Source organism: Chiloscyllium plagiosum, unplaced genomic scaffold (genome assembly GCF_037043375.1).
Source record: "Chiloscyllium plagiosum isolate Xiang-an unplaced genomic scaffold, Cpla_swu_hap1 HiC_scaffold_22, whole genome shotgun sequence".
Taxonomy (NCBI): domain Eukaryota; kingdom Metazoa; phylum Chordata; class Chondrichthyes; order Orectolobiformes; family Hemiscylliidae; genus Chiloscyllium; species Chiloscyllium plagiosum.
The window spans coordinates 13,631,778-13,651,125 of record NW_028270160.1 but is presented as its reverse complement, the minus strand read 5'-3'; the positions used below and the strand labels follow the sequence as shown (position 1 = coordinate 13,651,125).

General features: G+C 44.6%; 1 protein-coding gene across 1 annotated transcript in view; it reads left to right on the top strand.

Annotated features, from left to right (window-relative positions):
* The window catches only part of LOC122561411 (slit homolog 1 protein-like), a 320,580-nt gene extending 302,687 nt beyond the window's left edge, over positions 1–17,893 (top strand). Inside the window, exons 36-37 of the mRNA XM_087998766.1 lie at positions 1,194–1,405; positions 17,254–17,893. Coding sequence (XP_087854892.1) covers positions 1,194–1,405; positions 17,254–17,492 — 451 coding nt within the window. The 3' untranslated portion in view covers positions 17,493–17,893. The remainder of the gene's footprint in view (positions 1–1,193; positions 1,406–17,253) is intronic.
* Positions 17,894–19,348: the final 1,455 nt, after the last annotated feature.

The window sequence follows — 19,348 nt, the reverse complement described above, 5'->3', positions numbered from 1 at the left end:
TTGCCCCTTAGGTCCCTTTTTTATTTTTCCTTTCTCACCCTAAACCTATGCCCTCTAGTTTTCGACTTCCCCACCCCAGGGAAAATGCCTTGTCTATTTACCCTATCCATGCCCCTCATGATTTTATAAATCTCTATAAGGTCACCCCTCAGCCTCCGACGCTGCAGGGAAAACAGCCCCAGTCTGTTTAGCCTTTCCCAAAGCTCAAATCCTCCAACATCCTTGTAAATCTTTACTGAACCCTTTCAAGTTTCACAACATCTTTCCAATAGGAAGGAGAACAGAATTGCACGCAATATTCCAATAGTGGCCTAACCAATGTCATGTACAGCCACAACATGACCTCCCAACTCCTGTACTCAACGGTCTGACCAATAAAGGAAAGCATACCAAACACCTTCTTCACTATCCTATCTACCTGCAACTGTACTTTCAAGGAACTATGAATTGTTTCATAATTTTGAATTTTTTTTCATTCTCCTAATCCACATCAAACAGACACAGGATCAATTCCTGCTCCACTTATTTTTCTCAGTTCACCTCCTAGGACAGGTACAATATTGGTGACAGTCAGTGTAAAGCTCTCTGTACTCTTTTAAATCAAAAGTAAGGCATCCTCTACACTTTCCCCATCAAAACTTCCCAGGACAGGGACACATTGGATTATATAGACAGTAAATTTTCCTTATTACTGACCCAATCAAACACTCCCAGGATGGGGATAGCATGTGTTTTGATAAAGAGTACAGCTCCCTCTACACTGTCCTTGTTAAACACTCCCTGGACAGAAATGGCATTGGGTTAGATACAGAGTAAAGCTTCCTCTACACTGACCCTGTCAAACACCTAAGGACAGCGACAGCATGTGGTTAGATACAGAGTAAAGTTCGCTCTACACCGTCCCTGTCAAACACTCCCAGGGATAGGAACAGCATGTGGTTAGATACAGAGTAAAGTTCGCTCTACACCGTCCCTGTCAAACACTCCCAGGGATAGGAACAGCATGTGGTTAGATACAGAGTAAAGTTCGCTCTACACCGTCCCTGTCAAACACTCCCAGGGATAGGAACAGCATGTGGTTAGATACAGAGTAAAGTTCGCTCTACACCGTCCCTGTCAAACACTCCCAGGGATAGGAACAGCATGTGGTTAGATACAGAGTAAAGCCAAGTCTACACTGTTGTTTGTTGCAGGTGCGTGCACGGGAGCTGTGTGGCTCTGGACCTGGTGACTTACCGCTGTGAGTGTGATGACGGACACAAGGGAGCGCTCTGCAACCAGCAGCAAGAGCTGTTTAACCCCTGCAAGAGGTTGCAATGTGAGCACGGTCAATGTCAGATCTCTGAGCTCGGAGATGCCAAGTGTGAGTGTGAAGATGGTTACACCGGAGATCTCTGCAACCAAGGTACTGGCATGGCACCAGGCATATGAGGAGCTGGAGGCTGTTGGGGGAGATGGCAGGTTGAAAGGGAATGAGTTTTTGTGTGAAGTTATTGTTTGCCAAATAGTCACAATCTGGCCAGAATCATACAAGGCAGAGCTGAAATGTGGGGGGACGTTTCAGCTGGATTAATACTGCACCAGGTTACCACTCAGATACAAAAGGAAATCCTTTTAAATGTAAAGTTCAAAAATAAATTGACGATTACAATATATTAATGCACTGCTGGTTCATGGGAGATTTTACATTTGGGATTATGATAGGGAATTTGAATGTAAAGGTAAATCTAACCAGTGAAATTACACCAAGTGGGTACTGACGAACATGCCATCCTCCATTAACACAGTGAGTCAGGAGGGCCAGAAATTCAATCTGTGCCCCAGATACTAAAGCATTAGATGCAGATGACACTCATAGTTCCAATACTGAGGGGCTGCGACACTGTGGAAGGCAGCTTCTTTTGAATGAGACATTAAACCGAGCCCGTACCTGCCCTCTCAGGTTTACGTTTCGAAGAAGAGCAAAGGAATTTTCCCGCAGTTTCTGACCCAACATTTATCCCTGAATCAACACTTGAGAAACATTTATTGGTTATTATGGTTCATACTTATATAACCATTTGTTTGGTTATTTCACTGTGAGAGCTTTCTGTGCATACATTACTGTCTTGCCTACCTCATAACAAGGACCATACTTTAAAAAAAACACTTCCTTGCTTGTAAAGCACCTTGGGATATCCTGAGGTTGTGAAAGGCGCTATAGAAATGTAAGTTTGCCTTTCAGGTGTCTAGTAGTTCAAAGATAATTTAAAACGTTGTCAGGCCTGGGTAAGAAAACAGGTGATAGAGAAAACCAGATTAGAAAGTTAGATAGGTTTGACAGGAGCGAATGCACAAACTTAAATATTGTGCAAAGGAAACTCAAAGTTGAAGCTTTTCATCTTGTCTCATCAGAACTAGGTTGCAAGAAACAGACTTGACAAAAATAGGCAACATTTTATACAGCATGAGAAGAGGGGACATCAGGAAGTTATTTCAATCCTAATTCTGAGACCGGGAAGTAGATTCGGATTGGTCAGGGTGTTGCCATGGGATTACAGCAGAGATTGGCTGTCTTCATGTCCCCATTTTTTGCAATGATTGTACTATTTCCTATCGCCCACATAAAACAGGGTCCTGGGTATTAATGTACATGCCTTCGAGCACACACAACTACATCAGACTGTGGGCCCGGCTGATAATATTAAATTGCTTTTTTGATGTAGCTCAGCGCAGTCTGGATGATTTAATGAATGACTTTCAAGACGAGAGTCACATTGAACGGTGGATATACTATTCTGAGGCTTGCTAGCACACACTAGTTCAGCACAAGTGACCTCCTAACCACTGTGAATGGTCAATGGGGTACATTGTTAGGTGTGATCTGGCCAGTTGCTGGGAGGTACGGACGACATACCAAACATCACATTGAGGCTGACATGTATACATCATGTCACTTATTTGCATGGTGGGGTGAGATGTCCTCTTCACTTGACAGTTGCATCGTGTTAATGGAGGACACGACTCCTGGATTTCCTGTGTAGTAGCAATATGGGACAGCTAGCGGCAGGTGTTGCTCAGGTCTGTGAGGCACCTTCCCCTCCCAGGATAATCTGACACAGGATCAGATCTTTCACCTGTTCTTGTGATGTACAGCAAGTGATGAGGAGATAGTGAACCCTGCAGTCCTGGTGAAGGGTTGACTCCCTTGCTGCTCAGATGCTGCCTGACCTACTGTGCTTTCTCCAGCACCACACTCTATCTACAGCATGTGATGGTGTAATCAGGGGTATCACTTATCACACAGGATAGTTTTGATATGCCCCATCTCAGCATCAAGATGAGCAGAATGACTAGAAGCCTGATTCACAAAGTTGCCTGATCTTGACGCATGTGGGACCTGCAGGAGTCCTATATCGGGGGAGTCAGTATCCTAGTGGTATTATTGTTATATGATTAATCCAAAGACCCAGATGATATTCTGGAGACCTGGATTTGAAATCCTGCAATAATAGGAATTAAGAGTCAAATGATGCCCATGAGACGATTGTCGATTGTTGGAGAAACCCAAACAGATCATTTTAGGGAAGGAAACTGTTGTCCTTACCTGGTCTAGCTAACGTACAGGCGGATCCAGATCCACAACAATGTGGTTGATGCTCTGTGCAGTCACAGATGGGCAATGAATGCTGTCCTACCCAGGGACGCCCATATCCCAGGATGAATTTTTTTAAAAATTGACCATGTATAGGTTATTTTTCTTTAAATCAACTAAAGCTGGAACACAATCTTAGTGACCAGTTTGAAATTAAAAAGACAGTCAATATAGCAGACAAGTGAAAGGATAATATATCTTTTTAATACATTATTTTTGTAGAATGATATTAAGCATCCAGCAGAGAAACAGAACAATTAGGCAGAGGGCTATGCTGTTGTTCACACTCCAGCCGAGCTCCCTTTCACCTCATTTTGATTAGCGGCTCCTATTCCTTTCGGTTTCGTGTATTGCCATTAATTGCATTGATTCAATTCACTAAAGCTGCTGCTGTGAGGGCTGGTTCCATATTCTCCCCACTCTCTGGCCAAAGACGTTTCTTCTGAATTCCTGATGCAATTTGCTGGTGATAGCTCTTGTTTTAAAAAGTTAAAACATGGTCAAAATCAAATAACAGTGACCATTTTATTCTTGTAATTATTAATTGTTTATTTCTATGTCACAGTTTTTTCCAATACAGAATTGTCTCAGTAATAATGAAAATAGCCTGAATTGAACTATTGCCTCGTACTGTTCTTTATTAAGAAAAGCTGTTTGGGTTTACGCTGTGTCTGTCAAACTCATTGCAGGATCATTTTGAAATAGTGGAACAGAGGCTGGGGGGAATGATGTACAGACAGAACCATGACCAACACGAGGTGCTATGGCATTGTGGTAATGTCATTGAGCTAGTGAGCCAGGGACCCAGGATAATTCTGTGGGCACACGGGTTCACTTTGCACGACAGCAGCTGATGGAATTAATTTTTTTTCAGTCTTGGGATGTGTGCATCGCTGGCTGGGCCAACATTTATTGCCCATCCCTCGTTGATCCGTGAGAAGGTGGGGGTGAGCAGCATTCTTGAACCGCTGCAGTCCACATGCTGTAGGTAGACCCACAATGCCATTAAGGAGGGAATTCTGGGATTTTGACACTGAAGGATCATGATATGTTTCCAAATCTTGGGCTTAGAAGGGGACCTGCAGGGGATGGTGTTTCCATGTATCTGCTATCCTTGTCCTTCTAGATGGAAGTGGGTTTGCCTGAGGATCTTTGGTGAATTTCTGCAGTGCACCTTATAGATAGTACACACTGCTGCTGCTGAGCGTCGGTGGTGGAGGGAGTGGATGCTTGTGGATGTGGTGCCAATTCAAGCAGGGACTGCTTTGTCCACAAGTGTCAAGCTTCTTGAGTGTTGTTGGAGCTGCATCCATCCAGGCAAGTGGGGCGTATTCCATCACACTCCTGATGTGTGCCTGGTAGGTCATAGACAGACTTTGGGGAGTCAGGTGGTGAGTTATGATCTGCAGGGTTCTAAGCCTTTGACAGAACTAGAGGGCATAGGTTTCGGGTGAGAGGGAAAGATATAAAAGAGACCTACGGGGCAACATTTTCACACAGAGGGTGGTACGTGTATGGAATGAGCTGCCAGAGGAAGTGGTGGAGGCTGGTACAATTGCAACATTTAAAAGGATTTGGATGGGTATATGAATAGGAAGGGTTTGGAGGGATATGGGCCGGGTGCTGGCCGGTAGGACTAGATTGGGTTGGGATATCTGGTCGGCATGGATGGGTTGGACCGAAGGGTCTGTTCCGTGCTGTACATCTCTATGACTCTATGACCTACTGTTTTAGCCACTATATTTTAATAGCTCGTTCAGTATCATTTCTAGTCAATGGTAACACCCAGAATGTCGATAGTTGGGTATTTGATGAAGTAATACCATTGACTGTCAAAGACATTGGTTAAAATGACTCTTATTGCAAATAGACATTGCCTGGCACAAATGTTACTTTCCACTTTTCAACCCAAGCCTGGATATAGTCCAGGTCTCACTGAAACAGTCCATGTCCAAATGCAGTATCTGAGGACTCACAAATGGTGCTGAACATTATGCGATCATCAGTAAACCTTATAATGGAAAGAAGGTTATAGATGAAGCAACTGAAGACATTGGAGCCTAGGACACTATCCTAAGGAACTCCAGCAGAGATGTTCTCTCGCTGAGATGACTGACCTCTAAAAACCACAACCTCCTACATGCCAGGTGTGACTTTAACCACTGAAGAGTTTGTCCCCCGATGCCCATAGATTCCAGTTTTGTTAGGGCTCCTTGATTCCACATTCAGTTGAGTGTAGCCGTGAAGTCAAGGACTGTCATTCTCAGATCCCCTCTGGAATTCAGCTTTTTGTCCATGTTTGAACCAAGGCTGTAATGAGGTCTGGAGCTGAGTGCCTCTGGCGGAATCAAAACTGGGTGTCAATGAGCAGGTTATTGCTGAGTAAGTGCTGTTTTCTGGGCACTGCTGATGATAACTTCCATCATTTGACTAATGATCGTAAGTAGACTGACGCAGTGGTAATTGACTAGGTTGGATTTGTACTGTTTTGTGTATAGGGCATACTTGGGCAATACTCGTAGACAAAGATGAGAGTAGTCCTAAGGGAAGGAGCCAAGGCCAATTATATCAAAATTAGGCAGGAGCTGGGAAATGTGGATTGGACACAGCTACTTGAAGGGAAGTCCACATTTGAGATGTGGGAGCCTTTCAAAGATAGGTTAAAGGTAGTGCAGGATAGGCATGTCCCGTTGAAGGCAAAGGATAGGAAAGGCAAGATTCGTGAACCGTGGATGACAGGAGAAATCATACGACTAGCTAAGAGGAAAAGGGAAGTGTACATAAGGTCTAGGCAGCTAGGAATAGAATGGGCCCTGGAGGAATATCGGAAGAGTAGGACCAGTCTTAAACGAGGAATCAAGCGGGCTAAAAGGGGCCATGAAATAGCTTTAGCGAGCAGAATTAAGGAGAATTCCAAAGCATTTTATTCTTATAAAAGAAGCAAGCGGGTAACTAGAGAAAGGATTGGTCCACTAAAGGATAATGAAGGAAGGCTGTGTGCTGAACCTGAGAGAATGGGTGAGATTCTGAATGATTACTTTGCATCAGTGTTCACTGAGGAGACGAACATGATGAATTTTGAGATTAGAGATAGAAGTTTGATTAGTCTGGATCATGTTGACATAAGTAGGGAAGATGTGTTGGGTAGACTAGAGGTTATTAAGGTGGACAAATCCTCAGGACCGGATGGGATCCATCCCAGGTTGCTGAGGGAGGCGAGAGAGGAAATAGCTGGGGCTCTGACAGATATCTTTGTGGCATCCTTAAATACAGGTGAGGTGCCGGAAGACTGGAGGGTTGCTCATGTTGTCCCCCTGTACAAGAAGGGTAGTAGGGATATTCTGGGTAACTACAGACCAGTGAGTCTGATGTCAGTGGTGGGAAAGTTGCTGAAGAAAGTACCGAAGGATAGGATCTATTTATATTTAGAAAAGAATGGGCTTATCAGTAATAGGCAACATGGTTTTGTGCGGGGGAGATTGTGCCTTACCAACTTAATAGAATTTTTTGAGGAAGTGACCAAGTTGATAGATGAAGGAAGGGCTGTTGATGTCATATACATGGACTTTAGTAAGGCGTTTGATTAGGTTCCTCATGGTAAACTAATAGAGAAAGTGAAGTCACATGATGTGCAGGGTGTTCTAGCTAGGTGGATGAAGAATTGGTTGAGCAACAGGAGACAGAGAGTAGTAGTTGAAGGGAGTTTCTCGAAATGGAGAAAGGTGACCACTGGTGTTCCACAGGGGTCAGTATTGGGACCACTGTTGTTTGTGATATACATAAATAATCTGGAAGAGGGCACTGTTGGTATGATCAGCAAGTTTGCAGATGACACAAAGATTGGGGGTGGAGTAGCGGAAAGCATAAGGGACTGTCAAAGAATACAGGAGAATATAGATAGACTGGTTGAGTAGAAAAGTGGCAGATGGAGTTCAATCCCGACAAATGTGAGGTGATGCATTTTGGGAAGTATAATTCTAGAGTGAATTATACAGTAAACAGAAGAACCTTGGGAAAAGTTGATGGGCAGAGAGATCTGAGAGTGCAGGTCCATTGTACCCTGAAGGTTACTGCACAGCTGGATAGAATGGTCAAGAAGGCATATGGTATGCTTGCCTTCATCAGACGGGGTATTGAGTATAAGAGCTGGCAGGCCAAGTTAAAATTGTACAAGACATTGATTTAGAAAACTGTGTACAGTTCTGGTCACCACATTACCAAAATGATGTGGACACTTTGGAGAGGGTGCAGAGAAGGTTTACGAGGATGTTGCCTGGTATGGGAAGGTGCTAGCTATGAAGAGAGGTTGAGTAGGTTAGGATTGTTTTCATTAGAAAAAAGGTGATTGAGGGGGGACCTGATTGAGATTTACAAAATCATGAAGGGTACAGACAGGGTGGATAGAGACAAGCTTTTTCCCAGGGTGAAGGATTCAATAACGAGAGGTCACACTTTCAAGGTGAGAGGTGAAAAGTTTAAGGGGGATACACACGGCAAGTACTTTACACAGAGGGTGGTAGGTGCCTGGAATGTGTTGCCAGCAGAGGTGGTAGAGGCAGGCACGGTAGATTCATTTAAGATGCAGATATGCCTCTGGACATATGCATGAGTAGGTGAGGAGCAAAGGGATACAAATGCTTAGGAATTGGGTGACAGGTTTAGACAGTACATTTGGATCGGCTCAAACTTGGAGGGCCGAAGGGCCTGTTCCTGGGCTGCACATTTTCTTTGTTCTTTGTTCTAATTTTCCACATTGTTTGGTAGATACCAGTATTATAACTGTACTGGAACAGCTTGGCCAGGGGAGCGGCACATTCTGGAGCAAAAGTCTGCATTATTGTTGTCAGGACCCATAGCCTTTACAGTATCCAATGTCTCCAACCATTCCTTGATATGGAGTGAATTCAATTGGCAGAAGGCGAGCATCTGGGATGCTGGGGATCCCTGGAGGAGGTTGAAATAGATAATCCACTTGACACTTCTGACTGAAGATTGATGTGAATGCTTCAGCCTTACCTTTTGCGTGGATGTGCTGGACTCTCCCATTGTTAAGAATGTGGAACCTCCTCCTCCAATGAGTCATTTAATTGTCTACCCATTCACAATAATGGCAGGAGTACAGAACTTAGATCTGATCCATGGTATTGGATCACCTAGCTCTGCCTACCATTGCTGTTTATGTTATTCAACATGCAAGGAGTCTCGTGTCGTTTCACCAGGTTAACACCTCATTCAGAGGTGTGCCTGGTGCTGCTCCCAGCATGCCTTCCTGCACTCTTCATTAAACCAGGGTTGATCCCCTGACTTGATGGTAATGGCAGAGTTGAGGAGCAGGGGGTGGAGAGGTTATGCCAGGCCACTCAGTTGCAGATTGTGCTGGAGTACAATTCTGTTGTTGATAGCCCACTGTGCCTCATGGATGCCAGTCTTCAGTTGCTAGATCTGCAAGTCCATTCCATTTAATACCACGATAGTTCCACATAACATGATGGGGGGTATTCTCAGTGTGAAGACTCCACACGGACATTGTGATGCTTACTCATAATGATACTGTCATGGATAGATGCATCTGCAGCTGGCAGATTGGTGAAAATGAGTCAGGTCTGTTTTTTTTTCCCCTCATTTGTTCCCTCACCACCCAGTATAGTAGAGAGAGTGGTGCTGGAAAACCACAGCCGGTCAGGTAGCATCCAAGGTGCAGGCAAATTAATGGTTCGGGCATAAGCCCTTCATCAGGAAGGGCTTATGCCCGAACTGACAATTCTCCTGCTCCTCAGATGTTGCCTGACCTGATGCGCTTTTCCAGCACCACACTCTCGAGATTGGAAGGAGCAAAATGGCCTTTAGTAGAGTGTTACACTCTTCTTGTCGGATGTGGGAGTTTCGAGAGAGTTTACGGGTTACTGAGGATTATATCTGCAATAAGTGCCGTTGGTTGCGAATCCTGTTAAGATAGATAGGATTGGTTGGAGCGGCAGTTAGGGGCAATGAAGAATTTACAGGAGCTAGGGGGTGTGATGGAAGGCAGTTATAGGAAGGGAGAAAAGCTGCAGATATAACAGATAGATGAGTTAACTCCCAGAAAGGTAGGAGAGGTAGGCAGGTAGCACAGGAGTCTTCGTGGCTATCCCCACTTCAAACAAGTATGCTCTTTTGAAAAAAATGTACTGGGTGATGGACTTCCATGGGAATGTAGCGCAAACAGCCAAGTTTCTGGTATCAAAACAGGCTGTAATGTAATGAGGGGTACTTCGGGTTCCAAGAGATTGATTGTGTTCGGGGACTGTCTAGTCAAAGGCACAGACAGACGTTTCTGTGGCCAGCAGTGAAAAATCAGAATGGTGTGTTGCTTCACTGGTGATAAGATCAAGGATGTCTCAGAGCGGGTGCAGAATGTTTCAAAGGGGAAGAGGGACCAGCAAGAGGTCATTGTACACATTGATACCAACAACATAGGAAGGGAAAAGGTTGAGATTCTGAAGGGAGATTAGAGAGTTAGGCAGAAATTTAAAAAGGAAATCCTTGAGAGTAGTAATATCTGGATTATTCCCGTTGCTAAGAGGGTGGTGAGGGTGAGAAGAGGGGGTTAGAGCAGATGAATGAGTCACTGAGGAACTGGTATATGGGAGAAGGATTCACATTTTTGATTCATTGAAATCTCTTCTGGGGTAGAAGTGACCTATAGAAGAAGGACGGATTGCACATGAATTGGAAGGGGACTAACATACGTGCTGGGAGATTTGTTAGAGCTGCTCGGGAGGATTTAAGCTAGTAAGGTGGTGGTTGGGAGGGGGGGACCCAGGGAGATAGTGAGGAAAGAGATCAATCTGAAACTGGTACACTTGAGAAAAGAAATGAGTCAGTCAGGGAAGGCAGGGACAAGGTAGGACGAATAAACTAAACTGCATTTATTTCAATGCAAGGGGCCTAACAGGGAAGGCAGATGAACTCAGGGAATGATTAGAAACATGGGACTGGGATATCATAGCAATTACAAAAACATGGCTCAGGGATCGGCAAGACTGGCAGCTTAATGTTCCAGTATACAAATGCTACAGGAAGGATAGAAAGGGAGGCAAGAGAGGAGGGGGAGTGGTGTTTTTGATAAAATATAGCATTACAGCTGTGCTGAAGGAGGATATTCCTGGAAATACATCCGGGGAAGTTATTTGGGTGGAACTGAGAAATAAGAAAGGGATGATCACCTTATTGGGATTGTATTATAGACCCCCAAATAGTCAGAGGGAAATTGAGAAAAAATTTGTGAAGAGATCTCAGGTATCTGTAAGAATAATAGGGTGGTTACAGTAGGGGTTTTAACTTTCCAAACATAGACTGGGGCTGCTATAGTGTTAAGGGTTTAGATGGAGAGGACCTTGTAAAGAATGTACAAGAACATTTTCTGATTCAGAACAGGTGCAAAACTTGACCTACTCTTGGGAAATAAGGCAGGGCAGGTGACTGAGGTGTCAGTGGGGGAGCACATTGGGGCCAGCGACCATAAAATGGAAGAGGATAGACCAGATCTAACAGTTGATGTTCTAAATTGGAGAAAGGCTCATTTTGATGGTATTAGGCAAGAACTTTCAAAATCTGATTGGGGGCAGATGCTCACAGGTAAAGGGACGGCTGGAAAATGTGAAGCCTTCAGAAATGAGATAACAAGAGTTCAGAGACAATATATTCCTGTCAGGGTGAAAGGGAAGGCTGGTAGGTATAGGGAATGCTGGATGACTAAAGAAATTGAGGGTTTGGTGAATAAAAAGAAGGAAGCATATGTCGGGTATAGACAGGACAGATCGAGTGAATCCTTGAAAGAGTATAAAGGCAGTAGGAGTATACTTAAGAAGGAAATCAGGAGGGCAAAAAAGGGACATGAGATAGCTTTGGCAAATAGAATTAAGGAGAATCCAAAGGGATTGAGGACAAAAGGGTAACTAGGGAGAGAGTAGAGCCCCTCAAAGATCAGCAAGGCGGCCTTTGTGTGGAGCCGCAGGAGATGGGGCAGATACTAATCAAGTATTTTGCATCGGTATTTACTGTGGAAAAGGACATGGAAGATATAGAATGTGGGGAAATAGATGGTGACATCTTGAAAAATGTCCATATTACAGAAGAGGAAGTACTGGATGTCTTGAAATGCATAAGGTGTACCTTTGAACTCTGTGGGAAGCGAGGGAAGTGATTGCTGGGCCCCTTGCTGAGATATTTGTATCTTCGATAGTCACAGGTGAGGTGCCAGAAGACTGGAGGTTGGCAAAATTGGTATCATTATTTAAGAAAGGTGGTAAAGTCAAGCCAGGGAATATAGACCAGTGAGCCTGGTGGTGGGCAAGTTGTTGGAGGGAATCCTGAGGGAAAGGATGTGCATGTATTTGGAAAAGCAAGGACTAATTAGGGATAGTCAACATGGCTTTAAGCGTGAGAAATCATGTGTCATGAACTTGATTGAGTGTTTTTGAAAAAGTAACAAAGAGGATTGATGAGGGCAAAGCGGTGGACGTGATCTATATGGGCTTCAGTAACGTGTTTGACAAGGTTCCCCATGGGAGACAGGTGAGCGAGGTTAGATCTCATGGAATACAGGAAGAACTAGCCATTTGGATACAGAACTGGCTCAAAGGTAAAAGACAGAGGGTGGTGGTGGAGGGTTGTTTTTCAGACTGGAGGCCTGTGACCAGTGGGGTGCCACAAGGATCGGTGCTGGGTCCTCTACTTTTTGTCATTTATATAAATGATTTGGATGTGAGCATAACAGGTATAGTTAGTAAGTTTGCAGATGACACCAAAATTGGAGGGATCTTGATCAGATAGGCCAATGGGCTGAGAAGTGGCAGATGGAGTTTAATTCAGATAAATGTGAGGTGCTGCATTTTGGGAAAGCAAATCTTAGCAGGACTTATACACTTAATGGTAAGGTCCTGGGGAGTTTTGCTGAACAAAGAGGCCTTGGAGTGCAGATTCATAGCTCCTTGAAAGTGAAGTCGCAGGTAGATAGGATAGTGAAGAAGGCGTTTGGTATGCTTTCCTTTATTAGTCAGAGCACTGAGTATAGGAGTTGGGAGGTCATGTTCCGGCTGTACAGGATGCTGGTTAGGCCACTTTTGGAAAATTGCGTGCAGTTCTGGTCTCCTTCCTGTCGGAAGGATGTTGTGAAAGTTGAAAAGGTTCAGAAAAGATTTACAAGGATGCTGCCAGGGCTGGAGGATTTGAGCTCTAGGGAGAGGCTGAATAGACTGGGGCTGTTTTCCCTGGAGCATCGGATGCTGAGGGTTGACCTTATAGAGGTTTATAAAATCATGAGTGGCATGGATAGGATAGACAAAGTCTTTTCCCTGGGGTCGGGGAGTCTAGAACTAGAGGGCATAGGTTTAGGGTGAGAGGGAAAGATATAAAAGGGACTTAAGGGGCAACATTTTCACGCAGAGAGTGGTGTGTGTATGGAATGAGCTGCCAGAGGAAGTGGTGGGGGCTGGTACAAATACAGCATTTAAAAGGCATCTGGATGAATATATGAATAGGAAGGGTTTTAGAGGGATATGAGCCAAGTGTTGGCAAATGGGACTGGATCAGTTTGGGATATCTAGTCAAAATGGACAAGTTGGACTGAAGGGTCTGTTTCTGTGCTGTACATCTCTACAACTCTGAGTCGTTATCGTTCACCATTTTCTATATTTACAATCAACCGCTTGGCCATTAGCAGAGGCAGAGGGCCCAGTTACTGAATGGACCCCCATCATTCTTCAGCAGAAGGAGCTTACAGTGGTCTTTCTCCACTGCACCCTGGTCCTGTTCAAAATCCAGGGACTATCTGTATCACTAAATGTCGTAAAAGCCAATCTGGTTCACTCATGGCCTTTAGGGAAGGAAACCTGTCATTTTTAACCTGCAGGTGACTGTAGACCCACAGTAATATGGTTAACTCTTAATGGCCTTCAGGAATAACATCACTCAGTTTAAGTGCGATTATGGATGAGCAACAAATGCTGACCTTATTAGTGAGGCCCATTTCCCAAGAACTAATTTCTTCTAAAAATTTACGAGGCAGTTCAAGAATCGAAGACTGATGTGAATCTGGAATGCCGTGGTCCAACTGGATGGAGATTGATCAAGTCTAAGTTGAGTTTATCAACTAATATGGAGCCAAAGCAATAAAATGGCGTTTGTGATTCAGGTCACTGAATGATGTTGAGAATGAGTAGCCAATTTTTTCTTCCTTTGTCCAAGCGATAAGGTGATGAGGGCAGGAGAAATAGACAGAGGTAAAATATAATAAGGGATAGGATAGCATTGTGAGTTAAACACTGAGCTTTCCCTCAGTGGCCTCAGTTTCGTACAGCTCGGTTAGGTAACGAGGTTAGGTCACAATCAATCAATCATTAGCCTGATTTTACTTCTGTGACTTTGAGTGAAAGCTGAATGTTTTGGTCTTTCAGGGGAGTTGTGTTCATTAAACAAATTTGTCAAAAACCCCATGATCAAAATAGTCTAAGGTTAGGTTCAGAGTAAAGCTCCCACTACACTGACCCCATCAAACACTCCCAGTACATGTCTTCTTCATCACCTCCACACCATCCTGATTTGGAAGCATTGCTTTTCCTTCACTGTTACAGAATCAAAATGCTGGAACATGGCCAAAAGTAACCTATGAAGAAAATGATGACTTAGTCACAAGATTAGGGACAGGATGAAGAATCAGTTGATTGGATAATGAGTCTACCAGCATTCCAATTGGTCGGGTGCGAAGGTGGATCTGGCAGGGGACTAATGGCTGCAGACTGGAGGGAAGGATGGGTGGGTGGAGGGTCAGGTGATCATAGCTGCCACAGAACTACATTGCCAACATAGGTCAAGCAGGCAACCTCAATGGAGTATTCACAGATTCTGGTATATGAAGGAGATCCAAACACGTTCATCGAGACAGCGCTGGAGAAAAGAGAGACCCAATGGATCAGCACCATCTCATGTGGGACTGAATTAATTTTGAGACAGAAAAAGGTGGGTGGTACAGAATAGAGGCAAAAAGCTAAACAACGGCAGGCTTCCTACTCAAGGAGCCAGTGGTCCATGCCTCCCATCACACTGGGTATGCCCAGATCACAGATTCTGAGAGAGGGCACGACAATGTTGACATGGATTTTCCTAATTCACTTATGAACCTTTGGTAAAGGTGCCTGCAGAAGGCGGACTTTGAGGGAAACTCATTTAGAACAGAAATGGTGACCGTCCTCTTGAAACCAATGTCCCCCATTGACCCCCGTGTGCACAATCTGACTAGCACCTGATGAAGGAGCAGTGGTCTGGAAGCCTGTGTTACCAAATAAACCTCTTGGACTATAACTGGTGGCGTGTGACTTTTGACTTTGCCCAACTCAGTCCAACGCTGGCACCTCCACGTCATCACAAATTGGAAGTTGAAATAATGAGAGAAGCTATGGTCATTTTTTTTCCAAAAATCAAGAAATAACCTAAGTATTGTCCTTACCTCACTAAAGTATGCCAGCAACAGATCGATAACAACTTCCATTTACACAGAGCTGTCAGTTAGTGACAGGTCCCAAATTGCTTCCAAGTTGGCGATAATCAGGCAGGTGACTAAAAGATCCAAAGGTAGGTTTTAGGGAGTGTCTTAAAGGAGGAGAGAGTGACGGAGAGGTTTAGGGAGAACATTACAGAGCTTGGGGCCCATTTAACACCAACAATGGAGTGATAGAAATCAGGGATTGTTAACAGGTCAGAATTAGTGTTTTAGGAACAAATAGGTTACAGAGATAATCAATGCAAACAAACCATTTGAAATAAGAAAATGTAATGATTCAACGCATTTTATCATTGTCCAGATAAAACAACCACAGCACGCATCTGGTATTGAGGAAGTGCTTCTATTTTGCTATGATTAATATATTGACTAGTTCTTACTCCGAGAACCCTAAGATCACAAAAGCAGAAGTAGGCCATTCAGCCCATCGAGTCTGCACCACTGTTCAGTGAGACCATGGCTGATCTGATAATCCTCAACTCCATTTTCCTGCTTTTTCCTAATCTATGTCTACTTGTGAGATAAATGTTTGACCGGGCCACAAGGCCTTGTTCTGGTTTGACCACAGGAGTAAAGATGTCTTGTTGTAGTTGTCTAGAGCCTGGGTGCGACCTTACCTGGAGTAGTGTGTATTGTTTTCATTTCCTTATGTAAGCAAGGATATATTTGTTACAGAAAGAATGTAACAGAGGTTCACCAGGTTAATCCTTAGGATAGCAAGATTGTCTTTTGAGGAGAGAATGAGGAACTAGGGCTGTATTCTCTAGAGTTTTGAAGAAAAGAAGATTATTGCATTGAATCCGACACAATTCTTACAGTACATGCTAGGTGGATGGATACAGAAGCCAGGGAGGAAATGTCATAAGTCTAAAACCAAGTGACTTAATCATTTCTCCCTCTAAGTTGCTGCACAGTGGCTCCAAGGTTCCACATGTGCTGCACAGTATACCAAGGCACTGACTTCTGGTTTTGGAAGTTGTGCTATGTATAGGCCTCTGAGCTCCATGCACCAAAGAAGAAAATTAGAGGGAGCTATTGGACCTAGTCTCAGGAGAAAGATGGAGATGAGGAGGAATTTCTTCACTCAGAGGGTGGTGAAACTTTGGAATTCTCAAGCCTAGCAGGTTGTGGAGGTACAGTCAGTCAGTGAGCAGGTTCAAGACAGAAATCAATTGGGCTCCAGAGACTACTCCTATTCCCACATTTCCCTGATATTCTTTAAAATAGTGCCTTAAGATCCTTTACCCTGATCCAGGCAAATGGGATCTGTGCTTAATGTCTCACCCAGAGGTGGTACCCATGACCGTGTAGTGCTCCTTCACCGAGTTCACTGCCCTTGGAGTGTAAGCCTTGGTTTAATGTGCTGAAGGCCCTTAGAGTGGGACTTGAATACAGGAGCCTGGTGTTTCACAAGTGAAGTTTTTTTTTTAAAAAAGAGAAATTTGTGGAACGTGGGCATTGCTGGCTACGTCAGCATTGATTGGCTGCCTCAAGCTGCGCTCCAGTCCACCTGCTGTGGGTTGACTCACAGTGCCCTTAAGGCAGAAAATTCCTCTCTAATACCTACTGAGCTCCAGCAGATCTGCAGCCTGAATAGAATAGAATAGAATCCCTACAGTGCGGGGCCTTCGGCCCAATAAATCCCTGAAGAGTATCCCACCCAAACCCATTCACCTACCCTATTACTCTACATTTACCCCTAACTAATGCATCTAACCTACACATCCCTGGACACTATGGGGCAATTTAGCACGGCCAAAGAAATGGGGAAACCAGAGCACTAGAGGAAACCCACGCAGGGGAGAACGCACTAGTGTAAGAGCTTGTTTCTTGGTTTGCTTTAGCTGGTGTGATTTTACCCCACAACCCGGGGAAAGTGTGCAAACTCCACACAGTCGCCTGAGGCTGGCATCAGACCCAGGTCCCTGGCGCTGTTAGGCAGCAGTGTTAATCACCGAGCCACCGTGCCAGCCCAAAGGATGGCGTGACCATGGAGCAGCCTCCTCTGACTGATTTCTTTTTCTTGTCTTTCCCCCACACACCCCCACCCCCCCTCCCCTTCCCACGCACACCTTTGCAGAAGCGGAGTGTCGAGGGCTACCCGTGCGCGATTATTACCAGCTGCAGAGGGGCTACACCATCTGCCAGAGCACTCGGCGAGTCTCCTGGGTGACGTGCCAGGGATCGTGCCGGGCTCAGGGTTGCTGCACTGAGCTGAGGGCCAAGCGACGGAAATACACCTTCGAGTGCAGCGATGGCTCATCCTTCACCGAGGAAGTGGAGAAAAGCACCAAGTGTGGCTGCACCCGGTGCCTGTAGCCCCCATCGACTCCCCCACCCCCACCAGCCACCCAACACTGGAGTATATTATACATACTAAAAACACATACCCAGTCAACAACATCGCAGGTCAGCAAGATCGACACAGGACGGTGACTTATTCTTATAATTAAAAACTCGTTTGAAACAACCACAAAAAATAATTTTAAATAAAAAAGGAAGAGCATCATCTGATCCAGACCGGAGATAGAAATGTACATTCAGAAAAACAGAAGCTGGCGAGATACCTTGGTGGAGTTGGACCACCATCGGTGTGGGTCTGGAGCAACAGGCAGCAGCACCAGAAGGGGCAGTCTAGGGAGAGGGAGCAGACACAATCCAGGATGCTAACACTGTCTGTCACTTGTCTACCTTACATTCTTGTCTGATGTTATGGGGAGGTTGGGGGGTGGGTGGGTGACTGGGGTTTGATGGGAGGGAAGGGCTGGGGTGGGAAGGGTTGTGGGGTAAAAATCACACCAGCTAAAGCAAACCAAGCAAGTTCCTTCACTTGTGCATGTCATACAGGAGTGAAAGCTGCCTTTACATTCCAAACTCTTTCAGTGGTTCGCCCCTCAGCCCATTCCTCATTTTTCTTATTAGGAGCCAACGTAGTGGGAGACTTAGCCTTTATCTAACCCTGTTTTGTATCTGTCCTGGGAGCGTTTGTTGGGGACAGTGTAGAGGGAGCTTTACTCTGTATCTGATGTTGTGCTGTACCTGATCTGGGAGCGTTTGTTGGGAAAAATATGGAGGAAGCTTTACTCTGTATCTAATCCTGTGCTGTCCTCATCTGCGGGTGTTTGATGGGGACAGCGTCGTGAGAGCTTTACTTTCAGATTAAAAAGAGTAGAGGTAACTGTACTTTGTATCTAACTCCATGCTATATCTGTCCTTGGAGCGTTTGATGTGGACAGTGTAGAGGAATTGTACTCTGTATCTAAAACCATGTTGTACCTGTCCTGGAAGTGTTTGATGGAGACAGTGTCCAGAGAGCTTTACATTCAGGTTAAAAAAAAAGTAGCGAGAGCTGTACTCTGTATCTAATTCCATGCTATATCTGTCCTTGGTGTGTTTGATGGGGACGTGTAGAAGAAACTGTACTCTGTGTCTAACCCTGTGCTGTATCTCATGTTGGATAGTTGAGTAATTTTTCTCTATAACTCATAACCATCAGCCCAAGAGCCAAAAATTCTCTCAAACGAAAACTCACACAGATGGAAAGTTGAGTCACAGTTCTAACCCATCTCAGAGTCTATGAGCCCATCGGGATTTGATTACTCAAAGTGTCACCTACTCCTCTCCCCTCCCCCTTCCCCTCCCCTCCCCTCTCTCTCTCTTCCACCCCCCATCATGTATCCCGGTCACACCTCTTGCTTTACCTTTTATCTGATCCTCTGTGTTAATACAACACACGGTGTGCAGTGTAGGCAGCATGTAAGCAACGTGGGGTATGCTTGCCTCTCAAATATAGCAACACAAGCAGAGCCCTGGTGTAAGGGAATAACATTCAAACCAACAAATCCCATTCCTGAACGAAATGCTTTACGAGTTTTTCTTTCAAAGGTAAGAAGCTTGGCTCCCTAATTTTGTTGTATGGTTATAATATATAATAAAATGTTATTTAAAAAGTCAGAGCTTATACTTAAAACTGCTCAGTAAGAACATAAATAAAAGGTCTTGTGCGAGGACTGAGTGGTTTGCTTACTAACGGGACTGATTCAGCCTGCCGATGGTGGGCATTGCAATGGAGACACTGCAGTTAACCTAAGTCACCAATCCCGCCAGTCAGTTTTTATTCCCAGCAACTTGCATTTTGTTTCAACAAACATGTTTCACACCTCTTTCAATAAGTA